Here is a 22,776-nt window from a genome sequence, read left to right on the forward strand (position 1 = left end):
GGATGGGAGCTACGACGCACGGGGAGGAGGATGCATTGTCTCTCGCTTGGCAATTAGAAATACTGTCTTGTTTTTTACTCCGATTTCCACTTATGCACCGTTTCTAAACTAAACTGCACCTAGCACGACTCAATGTACGATTTTTTATGAACAATGACCCGAATAAACTGTTCAATAGCGGTATACTTCGTAATTTTCACTTGACAAGAGTTTCAGAATCTTTACTACTCACATTAGCAATTATTACTCTTACAAAATGAATTTTAGGAACTTAATTTAGGTAGGAGAATTTATTTTAAAGATGGCAGCCACGCAGATGGCGTGGTGCAGGGAAATATGGAGAGAAGAGTTGTGGAGGTGTTCACACTCGGAATCCTCGGGTCGGTCTGTCTGAGCTGGAGAGAGGTTCTTCCTTTTTACAGTCGAACTCGGCCACGGTGGCTTCCGTGTGCCGAGTAGTAGGATCGTCGGGTGGGGGATATCCAATCCCTACACGTGGGGCGAGTTTCGGAAGATGCAGATCTACGGCTTTTTCCTTGAAGATCGCCATCAGATTCCCGTGACACAATTCTTTCTCGGCGAGTAAATTCGGGTTGAAGTACCGAAGCAGCGGTCACATTTGCGATTCCAACAAGCGCCGAAGTCGCAGTTGGTGGAAAAGCGGAAGAACTTCGCGACACGAGAGCAGATTGATTTCCATGACGAGATGGACGCTCGTTAACTACTTGGACCGTATTCAGGGCCGATCTTGGTCTACCCTCTTGGCGTCCGCGTCCAACCCTTTTTGGGCTCTGGTTAAAATCTTCGAGCTCAAAATCCTTATCCATTTTGAAGCCGAGCCGAGTAAATGAAATGAAATGATGCTGGTGAAAGTTTGGTGTGAAGAAAGAAAGTCTTGAAATTATAATTTATTCACAATACGCTAATCTTTTAGTTGTGATAATCTGAATTCTCGAAGAAAGTGGCTTTCACGAGGTGAAAAAATTGAGAACAAATTAGATTAAAATAATAAGCTGTTCTGGAGAACCAACAATTTGAATTTTGTAGAAAACACTGTATCATCATATATGCATGATACTGTAGTTAACTCATTGTTGCCAGAAGGACAGATTTGTGAAAATGTCAAAAATATCCAATATGTCAATGTCAATGTGTCACCAAATTTGACAAATACTTACATTGACACGTTTTAAATGTCAGTTATATTTGAAATTTATGACAATTATGATATGTCGACGTGTCAATTGGCACATTGACAGCCCGAATTTACTGGACGAGAAAAGCTGCCAAAGACCACACCCACACAGGGGGTGTGGTTATGAGATTGTAAGTATCAAATCAGAATCCATGCAGTTCGCTGAGAAAAATGATATGCTACATGCCTTATATGCGAATGATCTGAAAATCACGCCGAACAATACCCACAGGGGGTGTGGTTTCCAGATTCGAAGTATTGCATCGTAATCTCCTCGGTCCGCTGAGAAAAATGATATGCTACATGAGCTATCTGCAAGGGATTGTAGAAGTCGCCGGGAACTACACCCACTGGGGGTGTGGTTTCCAAATTTGAAGTATTGCATCGTAATCTGTTCAGTTGGCTGAGAAAAATGATATGCTACATGACCTATCTGCAAAGGATTGGAAAAGTCGCCGGGAACCACACCCACTGGGGGTGTGGTTTCCAAATTTGAAGTATTGCATCGTAATCACCTCGGCACGCTGAGAAAAATGATATGTCGCATGCCAGGTATTGATCAAGTTGATACAAAAGCGCTGATAGCCACACCCCCTGCCCCCATGGTCATACAACATAAGGTCATTGTGTTGAGGTGGATAACACGGTCAAAATTACGTTAAATAGGGATGGTTAATTTGTGAAACCATGGTGGAAACGGATTTTACTCATTTGTTTCCACTTTCGACCACACCCACCACGGCCCATATTAGAGGGGTGTGACCTACTGAGCTCTCCTTTGATGACCCTACAATTCGCCGTGATTTCGCCAAAAATTGGTAACCGAGCCATTATACATCCATTTTAAACTGAAATAACTAGTTGGAAAAATGTATCTCGCTTGTTGACCTTATGACCTCAATATCCGGGGGGTGTGGTCGAATTTAAAAAATCTGGGAATATATATTTCGCCCAACGGTCCAAGGCTTCAAAAACATTTGGAATTTTGAAAATCCATCAACAACATAAGTCACAAGAAATTTTCAAAATCTTGCATGTTTTTATTTATGGCCAAGTTCTATTGACCTTTGACCTCGGTTGGAGGTCAAACCAGTGAAAATCTGGGGTCGGAGGTATGGAGACTTTTGTTCAGCACATCGAAGTCTACAAAATATCAAAAATTCAGAAAATTCGACGGCAGGCAGGTTTCCCATAAGAAGGGTGCCTCCTCCTTTGTTGGAATTGGAATGAAATTGAGTGAAATATTCAAGTTTTTATATCGACTCGTACTGTGAAAAGTAATGCGTACTTCGAAAAACGGCTATAAATCGACTATTTTTTGGAATAATTTGCTCAGATTTCATACAATGGTGTATTTTCTACTAAAGAATCATATTTTATAATCAAACTTGAAATTGGATTTGTAAAACTCAAAATTTTTGAACGTATGTATGAACTATTGGGGCATTTTGAGAATTTCGAAAAAATTTGCGCAGGGGCTTGTTAGGACATGTATCTTTTCAAAATTTAGCTATTTTAATTTATTTTGCCTTGGGGTAATTTGAGAAATTCAAAAACAAATTTTGCCAGGGTTTTGTTTGTAAAAACGCCTTTTTTCACTTTTATTAACAAAATTAAAATTGCCTGGGGCAATTCGAGAATTTTTGAAAATTTTTTCGAAGGGAATTGTTTAAAAATCTACTTTTTCATTTTTTGAAAACGGAAAATCTATCGGCTTTTTGTTAGTTGTAACAATATTTCGACATATTACGTACCGTACTATAACTTAAGAAGTGGGAGGTTTTCAGAACTCACGAATCCACCACATTGTGGGCGGAGATGATGATGTCGCCGTGGGCTCGGTAGGGGAATATGGGCGCGAGTCATCGAGTACCGGACGTCAGGGTCCTTGGGGGACGGATGCGACACGCTTCTGATCACGGGACACCTTCACTGGCCACAGGGGGGTAGCCGGATGGGAGCTACGACGCACGGGGAGGAGGATGCATTGTCTCTCGCTTGGCAATTAGAAATACTGTCTTGTTTTTTACTCCGATTTCCACTTATGCACCGTTTCTAAACTAAACTGCACCTAGCACGACTCAATGTACGATTTTTTATGAACAATGACCCGAATAAACTGTTCAATAGCGGTATACTTCGTAATTTTCACTTGACAAGAGTTTCAGAATCTTTACTACTCACATTAGCAATTATTACTCTTACAAAATGAATTTTAGGAACTTAATTTAGGTAGGAGAATTTATTTTAAAGATGGCAGCCACGCAGATGGCGTGGTGCAGGGAAATATGGAGAGAAGAGTTGTGGAGGTGTTCACACTCGGAATCCTCGGGTCGGTCTGTCTGAGCTGGAGAGAGGTTCTTCCTTTTTACAGTCGAACTCGGCCACGGTGGCTTCCGTGTGCCGAGTAGTAGGATCGTCGGGTGGGGGATATCCAATCCCTACACGTGGGGCGAGTTTCGGAAGATGCAGATCTACGGCTTTTTCCTTGAAGATCGCCATCAGATTCCCGTGACACAATTCTTTCTCGGCGAGTAAATTCGGGTTGAAGTACCGAAGCAGCGGTCACATTTGCGATTCCAACAAGCGCCGAAGTCGCAGTTGGTGGAAAAGCGGAAGAACTTCGCGACACGAGAGCAGATTGATTTCCATGACGAGATGGACGCTCGTTAACTACTTGGACCGTATTCAGGGCCGATCTTGGTCTACCCTCTTGGCGTCCGCGTCCAACCCTTTTTGGGCTCTGGTTAAAATCTTCGAGCTCAAAATCCTTATCCATTTTGAAGCCGAGCCGAGTAAATGAAATGAAATGATGCTGGTGAAAGTTTGGTGTGAAGAAAGAAAGTCTTGAAATTATAATTTATTCACAATACGCTAATCTTTTAGTTGTGATAATCTGAATTCTCGAAGAAAGTGGCTTTCACGAGGTGAAAAAATTGAGAACAAGTGGATGAGAAATGCAGTTTGCGAATGAACGATTTCATGCATTGGGCATATTTACCCCTTTGAAATCAATAAATAAATGATATCATTTGTCCGATTTATGCATATAAGTGCATCACTTGGTGTACTAATATCCAGTTTGACCAATCGTATGCAAAAATATTGCAAGTGTGCATAGTGACTCAAGGTACGTGGAGAATATTTAATTAGGCAGGACAAATAACGAGGCGACCCGTGCGGTTTTAGTCGCGTGTAAAAAATAGTGTAGGGGAAGTGTGACCGATACATATATACATTAAAAAATATCCTTAATTACGATGCAAGCGCAAGGAACAAATTGACCCGATCCTCCTTTTGTTGTGCAGTTCAACTCCACGCTTCGTGTATGCAAATAAACTCAAAAACTGTTTAGAGTTTATTTCATATTTTATAAACTGTAAGAAAAATTGGAAAAAAAGAATTGGCAAAACGATTGCATTCTTTTAAAATGACGCATATATGACAATTATCTATTTTTGACCTAAATACTCCTCGTTTTCAACTTTCCATGAACCCAAAAGAGCTTCGGGGCGAGCACGTCGACGTCAAAACAAGGCGTCCAGGCACGACGTCCAAGGATATTTAATTTGGCTTACTCGGCTAACATAGTTCTTGGACGTCGCGCCTGGGCGCCTTTTTTTCACGACGACGTGCTAGCCCCGAAGCTCTTTTGGGTTCATGGAAAGTTGAAAACGAGGAGTACCTTTGACATTTACATATGTATGTGTAATAACGGTTTTTGGATCTCATTTATTTGTAATGCTTGCAAATTATGAAAATATGTGTGTACATGTTTTCATAATTTGCTCAAGCTATATAGCTAGAGTCAGTTATTTAGGAGATAGTTGTATCTGTATGCAAGATACATTTTTCAAAAAGCGGAGATAGACGTTGCCCTTAAATATTTCGACCAATTTCAATCATATGTAGTACAAACTGCCTCAAGTTGCATTGACTTAGACCACATAATTTTATAATTCCAGTCAAATCGGAGGGTTACACTTCACATTATCGCATTGTTAGTGAGATTTTATTATAAAGAGTTTACACTTTTCATTTTAATCTGAGAAGACTGAGGACAAGAAAAGAAATAGTTTTATGAAGGAAATTACGTTGGAGCGAGGTGAATGTTTATGTAAACCAACATATTTATCTCCATGACAGAATATGGTTTATGTTGCACGGAGGGTGAAAAGTTGTGAGACAGGCTGGCAGCATGGAACATCAGATCGAGCCAACAGAAGACTTATTTCCGGTTTGGATTGGACTAACACTAACTTTCTCCGCATGTTAAAGTACTCGTTTTCCCTGTTGTTTTCTGCAGCACGTGTCATGTCCTCCCACACTTACAATTCACACTTTTGCTACACCAATACAATCCAAGTTCTTGAAAACTGGACATACATTATACATGCGTAGATAATTTATCATGTTTTTATACTACATTCTTCACTCAATAATTTCATGAACAATTATTGTTCATGAAATTGTTCTCCTCAGGACAGACATACTGTATTTCTCATCACAACCCATTTAGCAAACTTATGAAACTAATAAAATTTGTGCTGAGAGGGGCTTCGCAAAATAAGATTACGCAAATTTAGAAACTTTATACAAACAACTCGGTTATCCTATTGTAATTTGTTTTTTGTTCGCAATTTCAAAACCGATCAATATAGAGGATGAGTGCAAATAAATTTTGCTAAATAAATACCTTCCCAATTGTTAGGTAAGTATTTATAGAAAAGAGATCTTTTCCCAATTTCAATTTCCTCGAAAGGAATTTATATCGCCATATCCGTCATTTATATCAACCATTCGAAGCTGTTGATCTCGACCGAAATCTAGATCCACTTGAGATGACATGCTGTCAAGAGATGTTATCGTGGGTCGAGTTTCGGAAGACGCAGACCTCCGACTTTCTCTCTTGTGATCACCATCAGATTTCCGTGACACAACTCTTTCTCGGCGAGTGAATTCTGGTTTAAGTAGCGATGCCACAGTCACATTTGCGACGCATAAAAAGTTTCGAATTATGCTGGTGAAAGTTTGGTGAAGAAAGAAAGCCTTAAAATTGTGATGTATTTCCAACCCGATAATCTTTATCTTGTGACAAATTTAATGTGTGGAGAAAGTGGCTTTCACCGGTGACAAAATTATAAGACCAAGTGACTGAGAAGTGCAGTTACGACTGATCGATTACATATTTACTTTCTTGAAATCAATGATATCATGTCCGACTGATGAGGTGAATCACTTGGTTTTAATATCCATTTTAACCAATCGTATATGCAAAAAGGGCGCAAGTATCTATGTATTATAATGACGCAAATTGTCTATTTAGGCTCGACGAATTACGAGGCGACAACAGTTTTAGTCGCGTGTAAGAAATGATGTAGGGCTAGGAGGAGTGTGACCGAGATATGTACATTTAAGTAACAATACCCTTAATAAACGTATTTAAATAACTATCCAATTCTTACACACATATTTGTATGTAAGAATTGCTGGTACATTTGTATAAGGAATATGTAACAAGTTCTTTATCCATTAGTTATGTAAAAAGGTGGCTCAAGCTTGCATGCATTTACGAAGCTTCGTAAGCATGGAAGTGTCGTAAATTTACGAAGTTTACTAAGGTGACGTGAGAACAATCAACTTCACTATTCATCGCTTAGATACGTATGTACATACATATATATATTTTTATACCATTACTATTACTTATCGTACAATGCATTTATGTATCTTGTAAGTTTCTAAACTAAATGAAACGTTTTCGTTTTTTTGTCTACTCCACAGTATGCACTCGAGGACAAATCTTATCATCTATCTAACACTATTATTACATATGTATGAAACGAGATTACGTAACATTGCTATGTATGTACATACTCGTCAGTTCAATAAAGAGACGTCTGCTCTATGTACATTTTGCATGTACTTATGCATCAAGCATACTTTTTGCACTGTGTGCGTAATGTACATACGGTGACTACATGCTCCGTGATTTGCAATGCAAACGTTTCACGTAAATTGCAAACTGAGACAATATGAAGATTAGATTGGAGTACGTGGATTATTACAACGGCAAAGGTTTATATAAAGGATCTATTCGTTCTAATGCTGGACTTGGAGAGGAAAGATTTCTGCTAAATATTTTGTTACCAGAACAAATTTGGGACTATTTATTGTTTCCAGAAACATTAATATTTTGGTATGATCAAATTATTTAAACCACTCGCTCATGGAATTAAATGACAATTTTTCTACAAATATGTGTCATTCACAAAATTTTGGCCAATTCAGTTTGATAATATAAGTATTGGGTGTGTAGTGTAACTTGTTCTATTTTTTGCATTCTTTAGTTAATTCCGCTACTGGGGCATCTTATCAGGCCGTTTAAATCTTTCAACTCGAGTCGTAAGTGGAATTTCAAATATTTGAAATATTTGATTTATATACAGCTCTGTGATTTGAAGTTAATTTAATAACGCTAGCTTAGTTTTCCAATACATGGATAATTGAGATATTTTGTGTTTTATCATGCTTATTTTCCAAGTTATGAATTAGGTATCAAGGGTTGTTTTAGATTTGAATTTAATAAATACATACATACTGATAATGATGACAGATAAGGTGACGAGGTCCAATTCAAGATGTCGGACTCGGACGAGTCAGACGATTCGTATAACATCCATCGTTACGGCGATGATGACAACGACGAAGACTTTAACATGGCTTATTATCAGGATGATCATTATCATCAGGTACTTATAATGGAGGTCTAGCAGTGTAAGCTGCTCCCCGATTTTGACCAAATCACTGTCAAACGATCACAAATTTATTTAATACTGGCGTATAGCCCGGCCAAGGCCGGGTTCTAGAGTTCCAGTGGGGGGTGTGCCCAAAGCGAAAAATCCGTCATACTATACTTTAAATAATTCCCAGTGGAGACTTTGTCATACCACATACCTACATCAGAGTGAGGGTTTGCCCCAGGCATACTGCATTTTAATTAACCTGGTCACAGTACAATTTGATTTCCCCCTGTGGGAGTAGTTGAATAGCTAATTACTTAAATTCCCGTCGTGTGGGAGTAGTTGAATAGCTAACTATTTATATTCCCGCGCTTCACGCTCCCGTTCAGTTCTATAAACCCCAACTTCTATAATTAACGCCAAACTATTGACGGATTCGGATTCAGCGTCAAAAATACATTCGAATTGATATGCGACATCACGAATAAGCCATATTTACCCGCCACGGTGACGGGAAGGTCACGGGGGCCTCGGAGCTCAAAACCATTGACGGTGGATTCAGCGTCAAAAATACATTCGAATTGATATGCCACTCGCTGTGGGTGCAGTTTCTCAAACTAAAATAATTAATTAATAGTGTTTATCACGATCATTTATCATGATAACCACTATTGATGATGATGAGTGATGTATTGCTGCTCACTCACTCAATTTACTTCAACACTGTTTCTCATGCAGTATGAAAATTCATGCATGCAGTGGTTGCTCCGCTTCCTTCTTTGTCTACTCTACGGGGCAACTTGCATTCGATCACTCACTCAGCGACTTAACACTAACGCTTTATTAGAGTAGATGACACTTGCAAACGCCATACCATCTGCCAATGCTAAGAGTTTGATGGAGATACATATTTACATCCAAAGAAAAAAATAGAAAAATTGTAAAATTTGCTAATTTTAAGGTGAATTTTCTCCTCTTTGCGTGCAAATATCTCGGCCAAACGTGCCCATTTGGAGATCGTGTCTTTTGCAAACTTCGAATGAATTAAATTTGTAATCTACTGACAATAGTTTGCTAAAAATCGGAAAGCATACGCTGAGAGACATCCATTTTTAGTCCGAAATAAAATAAAAAATAAATGGCTTAAATGAATTGGAGTTTTTTTAACTTAAATTATTTATGTATAGCGGATACATCCACGTCAAATCGTTGTGAGGAGCAGTGGTAACTCGGGGGTGCAGATAAATCGACTGGTACATAATTTAATTAGAAGTTAATGTATTTTGCCTGCTTTTTCCAAAATTCGGAATGATGCGAATGAATAAATTCACGCGATATTTGCAAGCTCCTTCTGTTTACACATTTTACACCAGATAATAGATTTGAAACCTGATTTTTCTTATTGCTTTATTCTGTAATCTTTGCAAACCTGCCAAATATTTATCAAATTTTGTCGAATTTTACTGGGTTGGAAACATCCGGGTTGATTTTACCTAAGCTTCTAGTTAATTTTCTTTTTATGAATTTCCTTTTTAGCGGAATCAAGGCACCACTATTGCTGCAAATTCGGGCCCAAATGACCTCCCTAAAATCAACTTGGACATCAACACACTACTCGCGCACGTGATATTCACTCCATCAACTCTTCCACGATCGGAATCCAATGCAAAGTTTTCTCCATTTTTGGATTTGATTACTATCACCGCGTCGAAGCTGTCACCCGAATTTGCTAAACTGATTCCCATGTCTGTAGCCAGCTTTGATGCGTGGAATTCATTCCTGTCGTCACCTTCTCAGCAACGAAATAAAATTCCTGAGAAAATTGAGTCGTCTCACAGTAATAATGATGCAGGCTCCCCGTAAGATATTTGTTTTATTTAATTTCCTTAACAATTTAAATTTAGGCTAAATTTTCCAAATTTAAAGCTTTTTGGCTATGTGTGTATGTATGTGATTAAATGCGCAGAGGTTATAAATTATTTGAGGGCGGATATGCATTTGCGAAAAATCGTTTGGATATGCATTTAATATCTAAATATGCACTAATAAAACGTTAAAATATTAACGAAATACGTACTAAAAAAATATAAAAATAGTAATTTTTGCAGGTTTTATTTTTTAGTTTACTTAATCGTGTGGGTTTTAGTAGTCAAATTTCTTCAACAACAAAAATTCGTTTCACATTATTAAAATAAAATATTCTCGAAAGATGTATTTTTCGAAAAATATTTAAACAGAAATACATATTTTTCAAATAATGGCTGACATAAATATAGGTACTTTTATAAATACATGCAGTAAATTTTTACTAATTATTATGTCTTTAATTTCTATAATTTCCAGTCAGACGAAAACTAGAATTGCGACACAAATTGCCTGCATGAAACCCGGAACTTTACTCCCATTCTACCTAGAAAAGCACAACGTGGCCATCCTCCTACGAAAAGATGCACATGAGGACACCATTTCCATGTCTTTCTTCCAAGTCAAACCCGACCCTACTTTGGTCACTGAAAATCAAAATCTGAGAACGACCTATCCCACTCACGCGGTTCGAATTCCATACTCCGACCTCCTCAAATCCGACCACTTTGCCATCAAGATTTCCAACTTGGCTCAAATTTACGACACAATTCCATCCCACCAAATCGTTGAGTGGTTAACAATCACCTTGCTCGGAGAAAGTGATCCCGTCCAAAGTCAAGACGACAACTTTCTCCCGATAAATAAAGCTGTTCGGGATGAAGCATTTAGCAAGGAAACGGCCCGATCTGGCCATTGGACCGTACTAAAGGTGGCCATACATTTAAATATGGTACAAGAACTTGGATTAGAAGAAGGAACATTTATCTACAAGAATTTCATGATTCGCATGACGCTGAAAATAATGCAAGAGTTTAAAAACATGGATACTTTTGATGTCAATATTTGGGACGAATTAAGAAAGAAACTGTGCTTCAAGGGGGTCAAATTGCAGAAAATGCGGTGTCCAGAGGGGCAAGAATTTAGCAAAATACACAAAGAAATTTTAACAGATGTCGGTCACACTCTTGACTGGGTGAATAATTTCATGGAAATTAACATCCAACGGGGGACTAAATATAAAAGGGAGAAAGTAACTGATGAGAAGACACCATTCCTTGAGGGATTGATGGGATACTTAAAATCAAGGAAAAATCAGATTTCTATCGCCAAAATAATGGATTCTAGTACGAGACAAGATCGTCAGAGTGGGCATGGAGAAGGCACGCGTAGCTACTTTTCTACCAGCGAAATGACATCGGAAGATGTACATGAATTCGAAAATCGCGTTCAAACCAACGAACCAAAATTTGACGGATTAGAAGAACTTCGCGACAAATTAATCAAGTATTCAAACCTATTCCCACCCGCTTTCTCCTCAGATGCGGTGGCGTCCTCCCGAATGGTTTTAACATTACTTAAGGGCCTTAAGATTTGCGACGAGGCGGCAACCAAAGAATTTCCACTCCTCTCACAACACAGTCCTCTCCAGGGAGATATATTCCCAATCTTGGAGAAATTACTCGTCACGACGAAACAAGATGAAATACTGGCAGAAGAAATTCGAGCATATTTTCAAGCAAGAAAAATCCCTGTGACATATTTAACCACTCTGATAAATCAAGATTATCCATCCCACGAATCACCCACGGTTCGACTGGCCCGTCAAAGTGGACAAGTCCAAGATACAATTAAAAAATCGGTAGAAACTATTGGTACCAATGTAACTCAAAAATACGAGGAAATTGCTGCAGCACGAAAAAAGAAAGAGGAACTTGAAATTAAACATAGGTATGCGGCGTGCACATGTGATTTTACAGATATTCCCTACAAACGGCGGCGATACAACCCTCATCCGGACTACTCTTGTGAGAAGAATATTCTCTACAAGGAAATATCTGCGCTAAAAGTTTCAACTTATGTTTACCCAATGCCTGTGGACAGCTCAGATAATCAGAATGCATTAATGTACGAAAAATGCATCCCACCATCGGTCGCGGCCTTGCGGGACGTAATGCTATTAACAGCCATTTATTTATTCCCGTCCGTAACGAAGGAACGATTAACACGGTCCACGCCGGGAAATTATTCTTCGATCAAGAATATCTCAAAACTATTTGAGCTAAAGAAACAACACACATATCAAGATAATTTGTCCATCAAAGACACTCACAGTGACTACCCGTTCTTTGTGAAGAATGAAAGTGTCCAATTTGTCTGGAATTCGTCCTATAAATATAACAAAATTCCGGAAATAATTTTCCACAATAAATTGCAACCTTCATCGTTGTACAAAGGATTGGAACCATTTCTCGCCAACTGGACCCCAAATCATAATAAGGTTATGGCGTTAAGCGATTTCGACGATTTAAATCAATCCGAACGTATCGAATTTGGACAGTTTCGTACCGGTCATCGGCTCCAGTATAGAAATATGTATCGTGCCTTATCCAGCGGAACGTTATGTCTGAATCGGGATGTTTTGACCCTCGTTGTCCAATCATTATGGCAGCTAGGACCCTGGGATGTTAACTTTGGGCGGGAATCGCATTTTGAACTGAAATCTAATAGTCTATTCGTCGCTCAATTTATAAATTTATTGGAAGAAATTCATCAAAATACTAAGGACAATTGGACCGCGGCATTCACCTTGATGATCATTCAAGTTATTGCAAAGCAAATTCTGGAATATAACGAAAATTCCGAACTTCAACAGAGGAGTAACAACTTGCTACAAATTTGCAGAAATACAGCGCATCGGTGGATACAAGAAATTAATAAGTTTGTCGAGACATGCCCAAAGGAACAAGCCGGCGTGCGGGAACAATTATTAAATTGTGCGATATGTGGGGCTCTCACTTTCACTGGGAGTAATATGGCCCTCCAAATGTCAAATTCTCAAGATGCAATGGATTGGTTATGCTTCAGAGAAATAATTTTCAACGAGAATAAGTCAACAGGAAGTAAAGACAAGAATATCCAGCAGATTCTCCTATCGTTATTGAACCACGAGAATTATTCAATCAATAAAAAATTGCAGGAAATTATCAAGACAGATATCTCCGTATTGAACAAATTCGCCAAAAAACATCCCGGCCTTGAGTCACTTTCTGCTTCAAAATGGGAAGAAAATAAAAGTATTTATTCTCTTTCTAAGAACGAGTTCTATTTATCTCTTGACTCGATGACGGGAGAATTTTTAATAAATGGAAAACCAAGCAGCCGGCTCCCTGAAGAAATTTTTTTAGACAAAAACTTTCAAAAAGTATTCGGTCAAACAAACTTTCAAGTTTCGTGCAAACCTACTCCAACCCAATTTGTCTATTCAACTAAGGAAACTGCAAATGGATCTACCTTCCAATTTCACCAACCGAAAAATCGACACTACTTGAGTTACAATGAAGCACCTCAACGGCTAATCATTACGGAAAAAAGGAACACCTCCGCGTACGAACTCATCCCTATAGATAAGATCGACCTTCCTGAAGCACTACTAGAAAAGTACAGTCACTGGTGGAATATAGATCGAAATATTGTTGAATTTAGATCAGAGTCGTTCGCCAATTTTCATTTCCTCAAACCTAAATATATCCTCCATTTAAACTCCAAAGTGCTTCTGGACGTTGCAACGCAATCCTGCCTTATCCATAATGAACAAACCGCTCACATGCTGACAGTATTATCGAGTTTCGAGAACCCCAAGTACGTCCTAATTTGGCTAGAAGGAGGTGAAATTATTGCCAAACTGCCGCGACACAATATCAGCCTTAGGTATCATTCTGACCTCGGAATTATTTGTCAAGAATATAATATGGTGGTGATGGCGGACTACGATTTGCAAACTTTAAGCGGGTTACGGCAGGCCTTAGTATTGGAGGAACTTAATGCGCAACAAAGGGGAATGAAGCTTCGTAAAGTTCTCGTTCCGCATGGAAATATTGAGGTTCAATATGGCGGCAGAATTACAATTAACACCACAGAGTTAAGAAACCCGCCATCTTTGGTGATTGATGTTGACGAAGTTCTCAAAGTCCTGACAGCGGGACCTTACACCTATGCCTGGCTCTATTTGGCGGCGCTTCATGCAGTAACGACGTCTCCAATGAGGGATTCGTTCACAGGTCAGACCGGATTAGAAAGAGCGGTACAGATTTTAAGCTCCGGTAGATGTCGATCTTCCTCGCCATATGATGATGAGTCACTTGTCACTATTAAATTCTTATGTGGATTATATCCAACACGAAAAATTCAAGAAGACAAGATATCCCGCCGTTTGAGAAACAAACCCATAGAACAAATAAAAGTCAAATTCGAGAGGGTCGCATTTCCAAAACATCTTTCTGCGTATGCTGCCTACGAAGGTTACTACTTTATATTGAAGGCACTGCTACAGGAGTCAAACTCATTGAATTTTTTATTCCCGACAACAAAGCGACTTGAGAGTTCTGTGGAATTAAATAATGTAGATGAAAATTTAATGGCGAGGTCGTACTGGCGAAGAATCCGGTTTTATAATCCAGCTGCTGCAATTCCGTTCGAGTTTATGCCAGCCTCATATAATGCTCCAAATCCCGCGGTAAATTTTGAGAGTGCACATTTACTCCAGATGGACAAGAGGGTTCGTAAGCAAAACTACTTACATATAAGATACGATGTCTTACTAAGATATGAATTATGGCATCCAATTTGTATGATCTTGAAAATCGAGTTTTGATTATTCCGATTATGCAAAAAACTTAACAAACCATTAGACAGGTTTTTAAACCCCACTAGCTCGAATTTTCAAAAACGTTGAGCTTATGGAAAAGGAAAATTTTAAAATCAAATCAAGGCTTGATGATAAAGTATTTCTGAATAATTACTTCTTATTTCATCAATAAAAAATACTAAACATTAACTCCAAACAGTCTGAGTTATTAAAAATCAAAAACCAGTTTCACGTGTGTAACATTGGATTTTGTTCACGTATTTAAAACCTAAATTAAGTTAGATCGAAAACCCCGTTTCAAACCTAAACGTTAATTAGATGTCATGTTTATTCTATTTACAGGCTTATCACCTTCGAGTTTTAGCTGCCCTTTGTTCCTCGAGGAAATTCACTTCTGCCAATCCGGACAGAGTCAGGACTCTAATTTACAGATCGGAACACTTAGAAGGGCTTAAGCCCACGGCAGTAGATGACTTATTGGATCTCTACAAAGATCTGAGACCTCACTGGATACAACTATATCAGAAAGCCATAACTCAACCATGGGAAGAGTGGACACTTACTGTTTGCGAAATTGGGTATAAATCCGTACTAGATTTGGCTGACTTGTTAATACTGCAAACAATTGCCGCGAACCGACTCAAATTTCCAAAGGCGCCAATAATTCCGGAATACAAAAATATCAATGAAATTGAGTTCAACTCTGCCCGAGTTGCTACTATTCTTAAAGATAGAAAGACTGGATTTAGTGAGTATAACAATTCAAGCATATGGTCCACCATAGGAAACGTTAACTCAAAAGATGTTCCGGATAAAAAACAATTTGAAGACTCTGCAGCATGGGAAGCCGCCCAGGCAGCGTATATTAGTGAGGCGATCAAGAAAATAGAGCTGGCTTGGATTGCTTGGAGTGGTGCAAAAAGAAGCAACAAATCCACTTCTGACGCAACAGAGATCTTTAGTGAAATATCGCGTACCATTTCAAGTTCAATATTTTTTCAAAGACGCAACTATTATTCCAGCATCATTGAATCTTCGCACGACAAAATCGCTATGCTTTTGTGCGAAGTATTTCAAACCTGGGAGGATAACTATGCATTAAAATTATTTGTGGAGGCAGTCGAAACCCGACTATCCACTTGTGGGGGATACAAAGATTTTGACCAAATTGGGACCTTGGTTATGCCAGAATCTTCAGAATTCGTCAGGTTGATGGGTAAATTAGTTCTTTGTAGGGGCGAAATTCGCGCGAGGTCCTGGTCTAAATTAAGAATAATACGTATGCCTAAAATCACAAAGAATACGAGTCATACGACGGAATCGGTGTATCAGAGCTTGAATTCGCTCATTACAGCAATGTGGAAAAATTTGGAAGATTGTTACAAAGAAGACGACGTTTTAGTTTTTCCCGCCGATCTGTCCGAACGACTAGTGCCGTCTCGATTATTTCCGAAATTATTGGAACAATTACCGCCCGATTTAAACCAATTTTTGCTTCATTTAGCCAGAAAGACAAGACACTTTCAGCGATTATTTCGCATCCTCAGTTACAAACGGGACGAAAAGAAGGCATATTTGTACAAGAATGAAAAGCTGAACAAGCCTGAAACAAATTGGACAAGTGAAGAATTTCCGGAATGGCTCCTATTAGAATTGGAGCTCAATCTCACAATTCGAGGAATTCAAGCGCGAATTGCGAAACACATGATGGATTTGAATAGTGGGGGGAGCAAAGTCACCCAGTTAAACATGGGTGAAGGAAAGACTAGCGTGATTTTGCCCATGGTAATTTCCCGCCTGGCCAAAGCGAAAGAAAAATGTGTCCGTGTTACCGTTTTGAAGTCACTTTTTCAAACAAATTATCAACAATTGAAACACGCATTAGGTAGTTTGCTTGGCCAAATGGTATATTCAATCCCTTGTGATAGAAATTCAACTCTGGAAACGGATCAGGTCGAGGCGGTTCTTGCCCTGCAGAAAGACATCCTTAAAAGGAAAGGGGTCATTGTGACGGTGCCAGAGTATCGTCTTTCCTGGGAACTTAGAGCGTATGAAAGCTATGGGAATCCCATTTTTTGCCGCAGCCTAATTAACCTTTTCTCATGGAACGAAGTAAATTGTCAGGATATTTTGGACGAATCGGACGAGATATTAAGTGCCCGGTATCAAAAGGTTTATGCAATGGGGGCATCTTCAAAAATCAGTGAGATCAGGTGGAAAACTTGTCAAAAAATTTTGAAATGGATTCCCAACATTTTGAGGAAGCTCTCACGTGACGCAAGGTTTACTGATTGTGTCGAAATAGATGATAATATAGGGACCAAGAATAAATATCCGAGGTGCAGACTTTTAAATTATACGACACAATCTGACCTTTGCTATGACACATTTAGTGCGATAATTACGACAGATTTTATTGAATTGGAACTACCACATTTGCCCGAAGATTTACGTGCAGATATAAAGAAATACTTGACCGATTCTTCCATCACTAGCGATTTATACTACCGTTTGGAAAGTGAGGAGCTCCTTAAACCAAAATTTGCCTTGATTCAAGCAGTTGCCGAGCTGCTCAGCCACCCAGGAATTTTCAAGTGTGCCTTAAACAAACGATGGCGTGTCAATTATGGCGTAAGTGGAAAAAACTCCAGGATGGCGGTTCCCTTCAAAGCGAAAGACGTGGCTTTCGACAAGACAGAATTTGGTCATCCCGCCATGGGCATTGTTCTGACGCAATTAAGCTATTACTATTCTGGTCTCACGGAGCAACAGGTGGACGTGTGTTTGGACGTTTTGGAAAAGCGGGAAAATCCTGTAGTTGAATTTAACGAATGGCTCGCATTTTGTGACAATTTGGATATAAGTTATCAATCTCTGAATAGAGCATTCCCCCCGCAAAGAGTCAGGCTATATCCCGCCCTTATGTACAATACGGTCGTTATCGATTTTTACCTCACCCATTGCGTCTTTCCCAAGGAGTTGAAATGTTACCCCGGGAAAATCACAACGACCGCGTGGGATCTTTGTTATTCTGAGGGTAACAATGTGGCGGGATTTAGTGGGACAAATGATGCACAGCTTTTACTACCGATGCACATCAAACAGGACGATTTGGTTGAGTTACAAGATACGAATGAGCAGGTTCGTAAAGCTGTAGAGCAAAGTGAGGATTACTGCGCTTTAGAATCTTGGATTCCAGAGGGTACACACATTTTGGAGATGATTGCGAAGAAGCGAATAAAAATCTTAATTGATGCGGGCGCATTGATGATTGACATGGACAATTCAAAGGTAAGTATTTACCGTGACAATCTGTTATCGACATTTGATATGCAGAAAATATGACAAAATTTTTCCGCATGGAAAATAATTTCCACGAGCATCACTTTCCCCATTCTCACTGAAGTACGATAAAGTTAAAGTTCGCTTAAAGTTTTTTGCACGTTTTTTACCCCATCGTCCAAGGTAGAAATTTGATTACAAACTTGGTGTTATTGGTAGTGCTAAAAATAGTAGCACTTTTTTGCAAAACCATTAATGTTAACCGTAGCCGCCAGTGTCTTGAGTTCAACTATCCACGTGCAAGGAGTAGCAAGAAGAAAGTGATTTCGAGCAATTATATTGACCTGCAAGAAATGAAGGGCAAAAGAAAATATTCCCCGCCACTATAGTTCATACTGTTACACTTCCTTGCATTCTCTTGCACCTCGCTTTTCTTGCGTGGCTTGGATAACCACTTGCAAGAAATAACTGCAAGAAGTTGGTTTTTGCAGCTATTTGACCTGCATGCAAGAATTTCACGGCGCGAGAAACTAGGCCCGCCGCAATATTCATACGGTGGGTGGCGAGAGGGCGCATGTTTCTTGCACGAATTTGCAAGAACTTGCAAGAATTTTAAAACTTTCGTAAGAAATTTATAAAACCTGTAAGAAACAAGACAGACAGATTTTTATATTTATGATCATGTAGTTGACGTATTTATTTCCGTCCAACAACAATTTTTGCACGAACAGCGACTCTATGTATGCATTGTAATTTTCCCTAAAAATCAGGTTGCTGACGTAATGTTGGAATTGGACTATTCATTGGAAGGGGTCGTATTCTTCAACGAGGACAATAAGCTCATCGTACGAAGCCGAAAAGGCAAGGATGCCGATTGCGACTTTGTTTCCAGCCCGCTGCGAGAATCACTCGCGGACAAGTGCGCAATTTATATAGATGATGAACATACGAGAGGAACAGACTTTAAGTTTCCGGTTGGTGCGGTTGGTTGCGTCACATTGGGTACGTTACGGACTAAATTACAAATTAAAAAAAAATGGGCGTACTCACGTCAACGTCTTAAGCATTTCGCTTCGCTACCTAATTCGCGAAAAACATACCGGTTTTAAGTAGTAAATTTTCGCATGAATCGTAGTACGGAGTTTTTGCAAAATTTGTGGGATTTACTTACAAAAGTTGTCAATCGTAACTTTCTAACGAATTTTAAGGATTTTCAAAAACTTCAAACTCGAATGAACAACCTTAAACTTTCATAGGTCTTAATAACGACAGTATTTTACTACATTTTCGAACTCTGAGGGTTGAGAGACTACGCATACTTTATTTTTTGAACGCAGCGCTTTAAAAATTATAGGTTTTCAAACATCTCAATAATTACACAAAATTTCTATATTTCTCGAAAATGTAAAAATATTAGTATTCTTATTTCTGTTTACAAGAGAGTTGAGTCGGTTTTATAAATTTTTCTTTTGATCAATCCGAACCGAATCCGAATTTTTCGGTTGAAAAAATATCACCTGGAACTGAATTATTCGGATTCGGGTTGGATGGATATTTTACCCGAATATAGGATAACCGACTCAACTCGTGCGGACAACTAAAAATTAGTTCTGTCGAAATCGTATAATCTTACCACGTGGCAAAAATATTAACTCTAAATTTTCGTAGGTGGCCGACTCCCTCGCGACAAATTGGTTCAAGCCTGCATGAGAATGCGAATGCTCCAAAGTGGGGAACACAAAGTATCCTTCATCGCGACAAAAGACGTCGACAACCAAATAAAAAGTCTCCTCGCTACAAATCCAGACTGTGACCCGACCCGCTCCATCACCGCATCCGACGTGATGACCTGGGTCATTAAAAATAGCGAAGAGTACGAAAAAGAAGGTCTCATCTTCTATTCCAACAATGCCCTCAATTTCGCCAAAAAACGCGCCGGACTACTTAATCTTCAAAGTTACGAAGATTTCTCCCGTTTCGGGAGGGAGATCACCGACCAGGAAAAAGGCGGGGAACGTAATGAAGAATTCGCCAGCGAAGAAATATTCGCCAAAATAATTTCGCACTGTTTCGAATCTGCACGGTGGCCTCTAGTTGAAAATAGTTTGGCCTGCGATAAAATAACCGCGCTATTTGAAGAGGTAAAGGGGCACATTGTGACCCTTGTTACGGACAAGATTCCAAACCGGACTTGCTTCTCGACCAATCTGGAAGAGCAGCAGGAGCGGGAAATTGAATTGGAGAGAGAGGTCCAGGTTCAAATTGCCCGCCCAGTCGTGCAACACCCCTGGCCACACGGGTTGGATAGAAACGTTCGTAATTTTGTGGTCGAGAAGCATTTCGTCGATTCAGGTGAGGGAATTGTAGAATTGCAAGTTCCGTCGATTTTTGCGACTCGTGATTTCATCAGAGTTGTGCAACATGGGGAGATTTTGAGACCGGTTAATTGGGTTGTTAGTCGATCTGAAGGCGGGATTTTAATTCTAAGTCCGTACGAAGTTAATGAGTTGCTCCCGTATTTTTGGAGGGGCGAGGTAAACTCGAACTTGGACATGTTTTCCGCAAGGGTGAAAAATTTGGGGGATATTTTGATAAATGTGTCCAGTTTGCAATTGGGGCAAAGATTGGGGGGTAAAATTGAAGGGGACACGTTAAGTCGGTTGCATCTTTATGGGGGAAGTTTGTACTTTGAGGATAATGAGGCAGCTTGGGTGAAAAAATTGATTAAAGAATTAAACGGAAAGTTTAATATAGTAAAAAATGTGGAGAAAAGGCTTCAATATTTTCCGGAGAATTGTGATCTTCGTAAATTTACTAATTGTTGAGGTTTGAAAATTGTGATGCGTCGGACTTATGTAAGTATTCGAAAAGGTGATTTCATAAAATGTGTCTGTACATAATATGTTTTAATTTGCTTAATTATCATAATTTTTAATATATAAATATGTTCATTTATAATTTATTTCGTCCAGTCTAAAACAACAAAGTGTTAAATCTAAATTTGTATCTGATTTTAATTTAATGAATTTTATGAAGAGCATAAATTCTATTCAAAATTGTATGGAATTTTAGGTTATTTTGTTAGCTATAGTTAAACTTAGCTTAAACCTTTAAATAATTTTGCAAAATTAAGTGAATCAGGTATTTGAGTTGGATGTTAGCAATTACAGGTAAATTTGGTATAATTGCAAATTTGGCATAATTATAAATAACTTTTACATAACTATAAATAAAAGCAATTGGAAAATCCAAAGTTATGTATTTACTTTACCCACCTTTACTTACAACCTCTTCTTTTTTAAGTCTTTGACACAGGCTAACATGAAAAAAATGGAAGCATTAGAAATGTTAAATTTTTATGAAACCATTCTATTTCAAACAATTACTTGGTTTCGTCTTTCAATTTTGCAGTTTTGTGCAATGTTCCAGTTCGGGAGACTATTTTTTTCTAATCTGTGTTTGCTAAACTTAACAGTTTATGAAAAACCTCGTATATTACCTTTATACATTCTTCAAAAACTTGGGTTGCAATATAGGTGTGAATTGTAAGTGTAAGAGAAGAAGTGAAGTCTACATGAATGAAACCAAGGAGCCTTAGACTGAAAATAATATTGTATATTAATAAAATAAAGGATTGTAGTTAAAAATAACATCTGGGTTGCATTCAGAAAGTACTGTGAAAGTCTATCTTACACTAGTAAGAAGCGAAAAATCGCGGTCAGTTTCGACCTGAAAAATTTGGGTTCTCCCCTTATTTTAAAGGAAGCCAAAGAAGCGGCGAGCCACTGTTAATGGCTAGTAGGCACTCAGCCTCTTTAATAAGAAAAGGGAACCAAATTTAAGCCGCTAACTTAAAATTTTAACGGTTAAACTCCGTTATTTTCTTTTTTCTATTTTAGTTTAATTAAAAACAAAACATTTTCAATGTTTAAATAAATAAATATATTTTTATGGAATACATTTTCAAGACTCAGTCTTCCCCTACAACTTCAACGTAGTGCTCTTTTATATAAGCTATAAAAATATAAACTAAGCTAAAAATAAAACCAATACACCCATAAAGAAACTAAATATGAAGAATTTCATTCTTACGAAATTTAATACATCTGCCTTGGAAGAAATAAACTTAGATTTGTCAATAAATCCTTGCCCCCCTAAAAATTCCACTCAACCTTGGTCCACAAGATTTAAAATTTTTACGCCGTACTTAATAATACGAGTCAGAGCAAAAGTAGAAATAAAAGGAAGAAGTCACATAGAACCTAAAAAATAGTCTAAGCCTGAGGTAGGGCTAATTTTCTTTATGACCTTAAAGTCTACTAAGAAAAAATAAATAAAGAAAAAACTAAAAATTATAGTAACGACCAATAATTTAAGCCACAGGGGTAGAAAAATAAAATTCATAGGAAATAGATAAACTCTAAGCCACCCGCCAGCCAAAACTGACATAAAAATTAAAAATGTTATCGGAATTAGTATGTTAATTCTCTCAGCTAAACTTAAAAGATACCGGTTACCCATATTATTAAAGAAAGAAAAATACAAAAGGCGTACAGAGTACGTTAATGTAAACAATGTAGATAAAACTATTAAGCATCCCATAATTAAATTTATTTTCCCTTGAAAAAAAAATTCAATAATTATATCCCTAGAAAAAAATCCTGATAAAAACGGAAACCCACAAAGAGCTATTGAAGAAATAATGAAATACAGAGATGTAACTGGGCAAGAAATCATTAGCCCCCCTATCGCTCGGATATCCTGAGTGTCCCCTATAGAATGAATAAACACCCCAGCACATAGAAATAATAGGGATTTAAATATGG

General features: G+C 38.3%; 2 protein-coding genes across 2 annotated transcripts; both read left to right on the top strand.

The window, feature by feature from the left end:
• Nucleotides 1-7,242: 7,242 nt before the first annotated feature.
• On the top strand, nt 7,243-13,611 carry LOC118432933. The gene is made up of 7 exons (XM_035850952.1): nt 7,243-7,394; nt 7,546-7,600; nt 7,812-7,947; nt 9,126-9,191; nt 9,475-9,797; nt 10,282-13,461; nt 13,572-13,611. Exons 3-7 carry the CDS (start codon nt 7,837-7,839, stop codon nt 13,609-13,611), a joined length of 3,720 nt encoding a protein of 1,239 aa, XP_035706845.1. The 5' UTR covers nt 7,243-7,394; nt 7,546-7,600; nt 7,812-7,836.
• LOC110848267 lies at nt 13,454-22,042 on the top strand. Its single transcript, XM_035850983.1, has 4 exons — nt 13,454-14,578; nt 15,011-17,959; nt 18,721-18,952; nt 19,619-22,042. Exons 1-4 carry the CDS (start codon nt 13,628-13,630, stop codon nt 20,773-20,775), a joined length of 5,289 nt encoding a protein of 1,762 aa, XP_035706876.1. The 5' UTR covers nt 13,454-13,627; the 3' UTR covers nt 20,776-22,042.
• Nucleotides 22,043-22,776: the final 734 nt, after the last annotated feature.

This window comes from Folsomia candida, unplaced genomic scaffold (genome assembly GCF_002217175.1).
Source record: "Folsomia candida strain VU population unplaced genomic scaffold, ASM221717v1 Fcan01_Sc004, whole genome shotgun sequence".
Taxonomy (NCBI): Eukaryota; Metazoa; Arthropoda; class Collembola; order Entomobryomorpha; family Isotomidae; genus Folsomia; species Folsomia candida.

Bases quoted from the DNA above. Each gene is read 5' to 3' on its own strand.
- LOC118432933 (XM_035850952.1), top strand. From the start codon at position 7,837: ATGTCGGACTCGGACGAGTCAGACGATTCGTATAACATCCATCGTTAC. The intron at 9,192-9,474 runs GTACATAATTTA...TTTCCTTTTTAG, and splicing joins GGGTGCAGATAAATCGACTG to CGGAATCAAGGCACCACTAT. The intron at 9,798-10,281 runs GTAAGATATTTG...TATAATTTCCAG, and splicing joins AATAATGATGCAGGCTCCCC to TCAGACGAAAACTAGAATTG.
- LOC110848267 (XM_035850983.1), top strand. From the start codon at position 13,628: ATGCTGACAGTATTATCGAGTTTCGAGAACCCCAAGTACGTCCTAATT. The intron at 17,960-18,720 runs GTAAGTATTTAC...CCTAAAAATCAG, and splicing joins TTGACATGGACAATTCAAAG to GTTGCTGACGTAATGTTGGA. The intron at 18,953-19,618 runs GTACGTTACGGA...AAATTTTCGTAG, and splicing joins GGTTGGTTGCGTCACATTGG to GTGGCCGACTCCCTCGCGAC.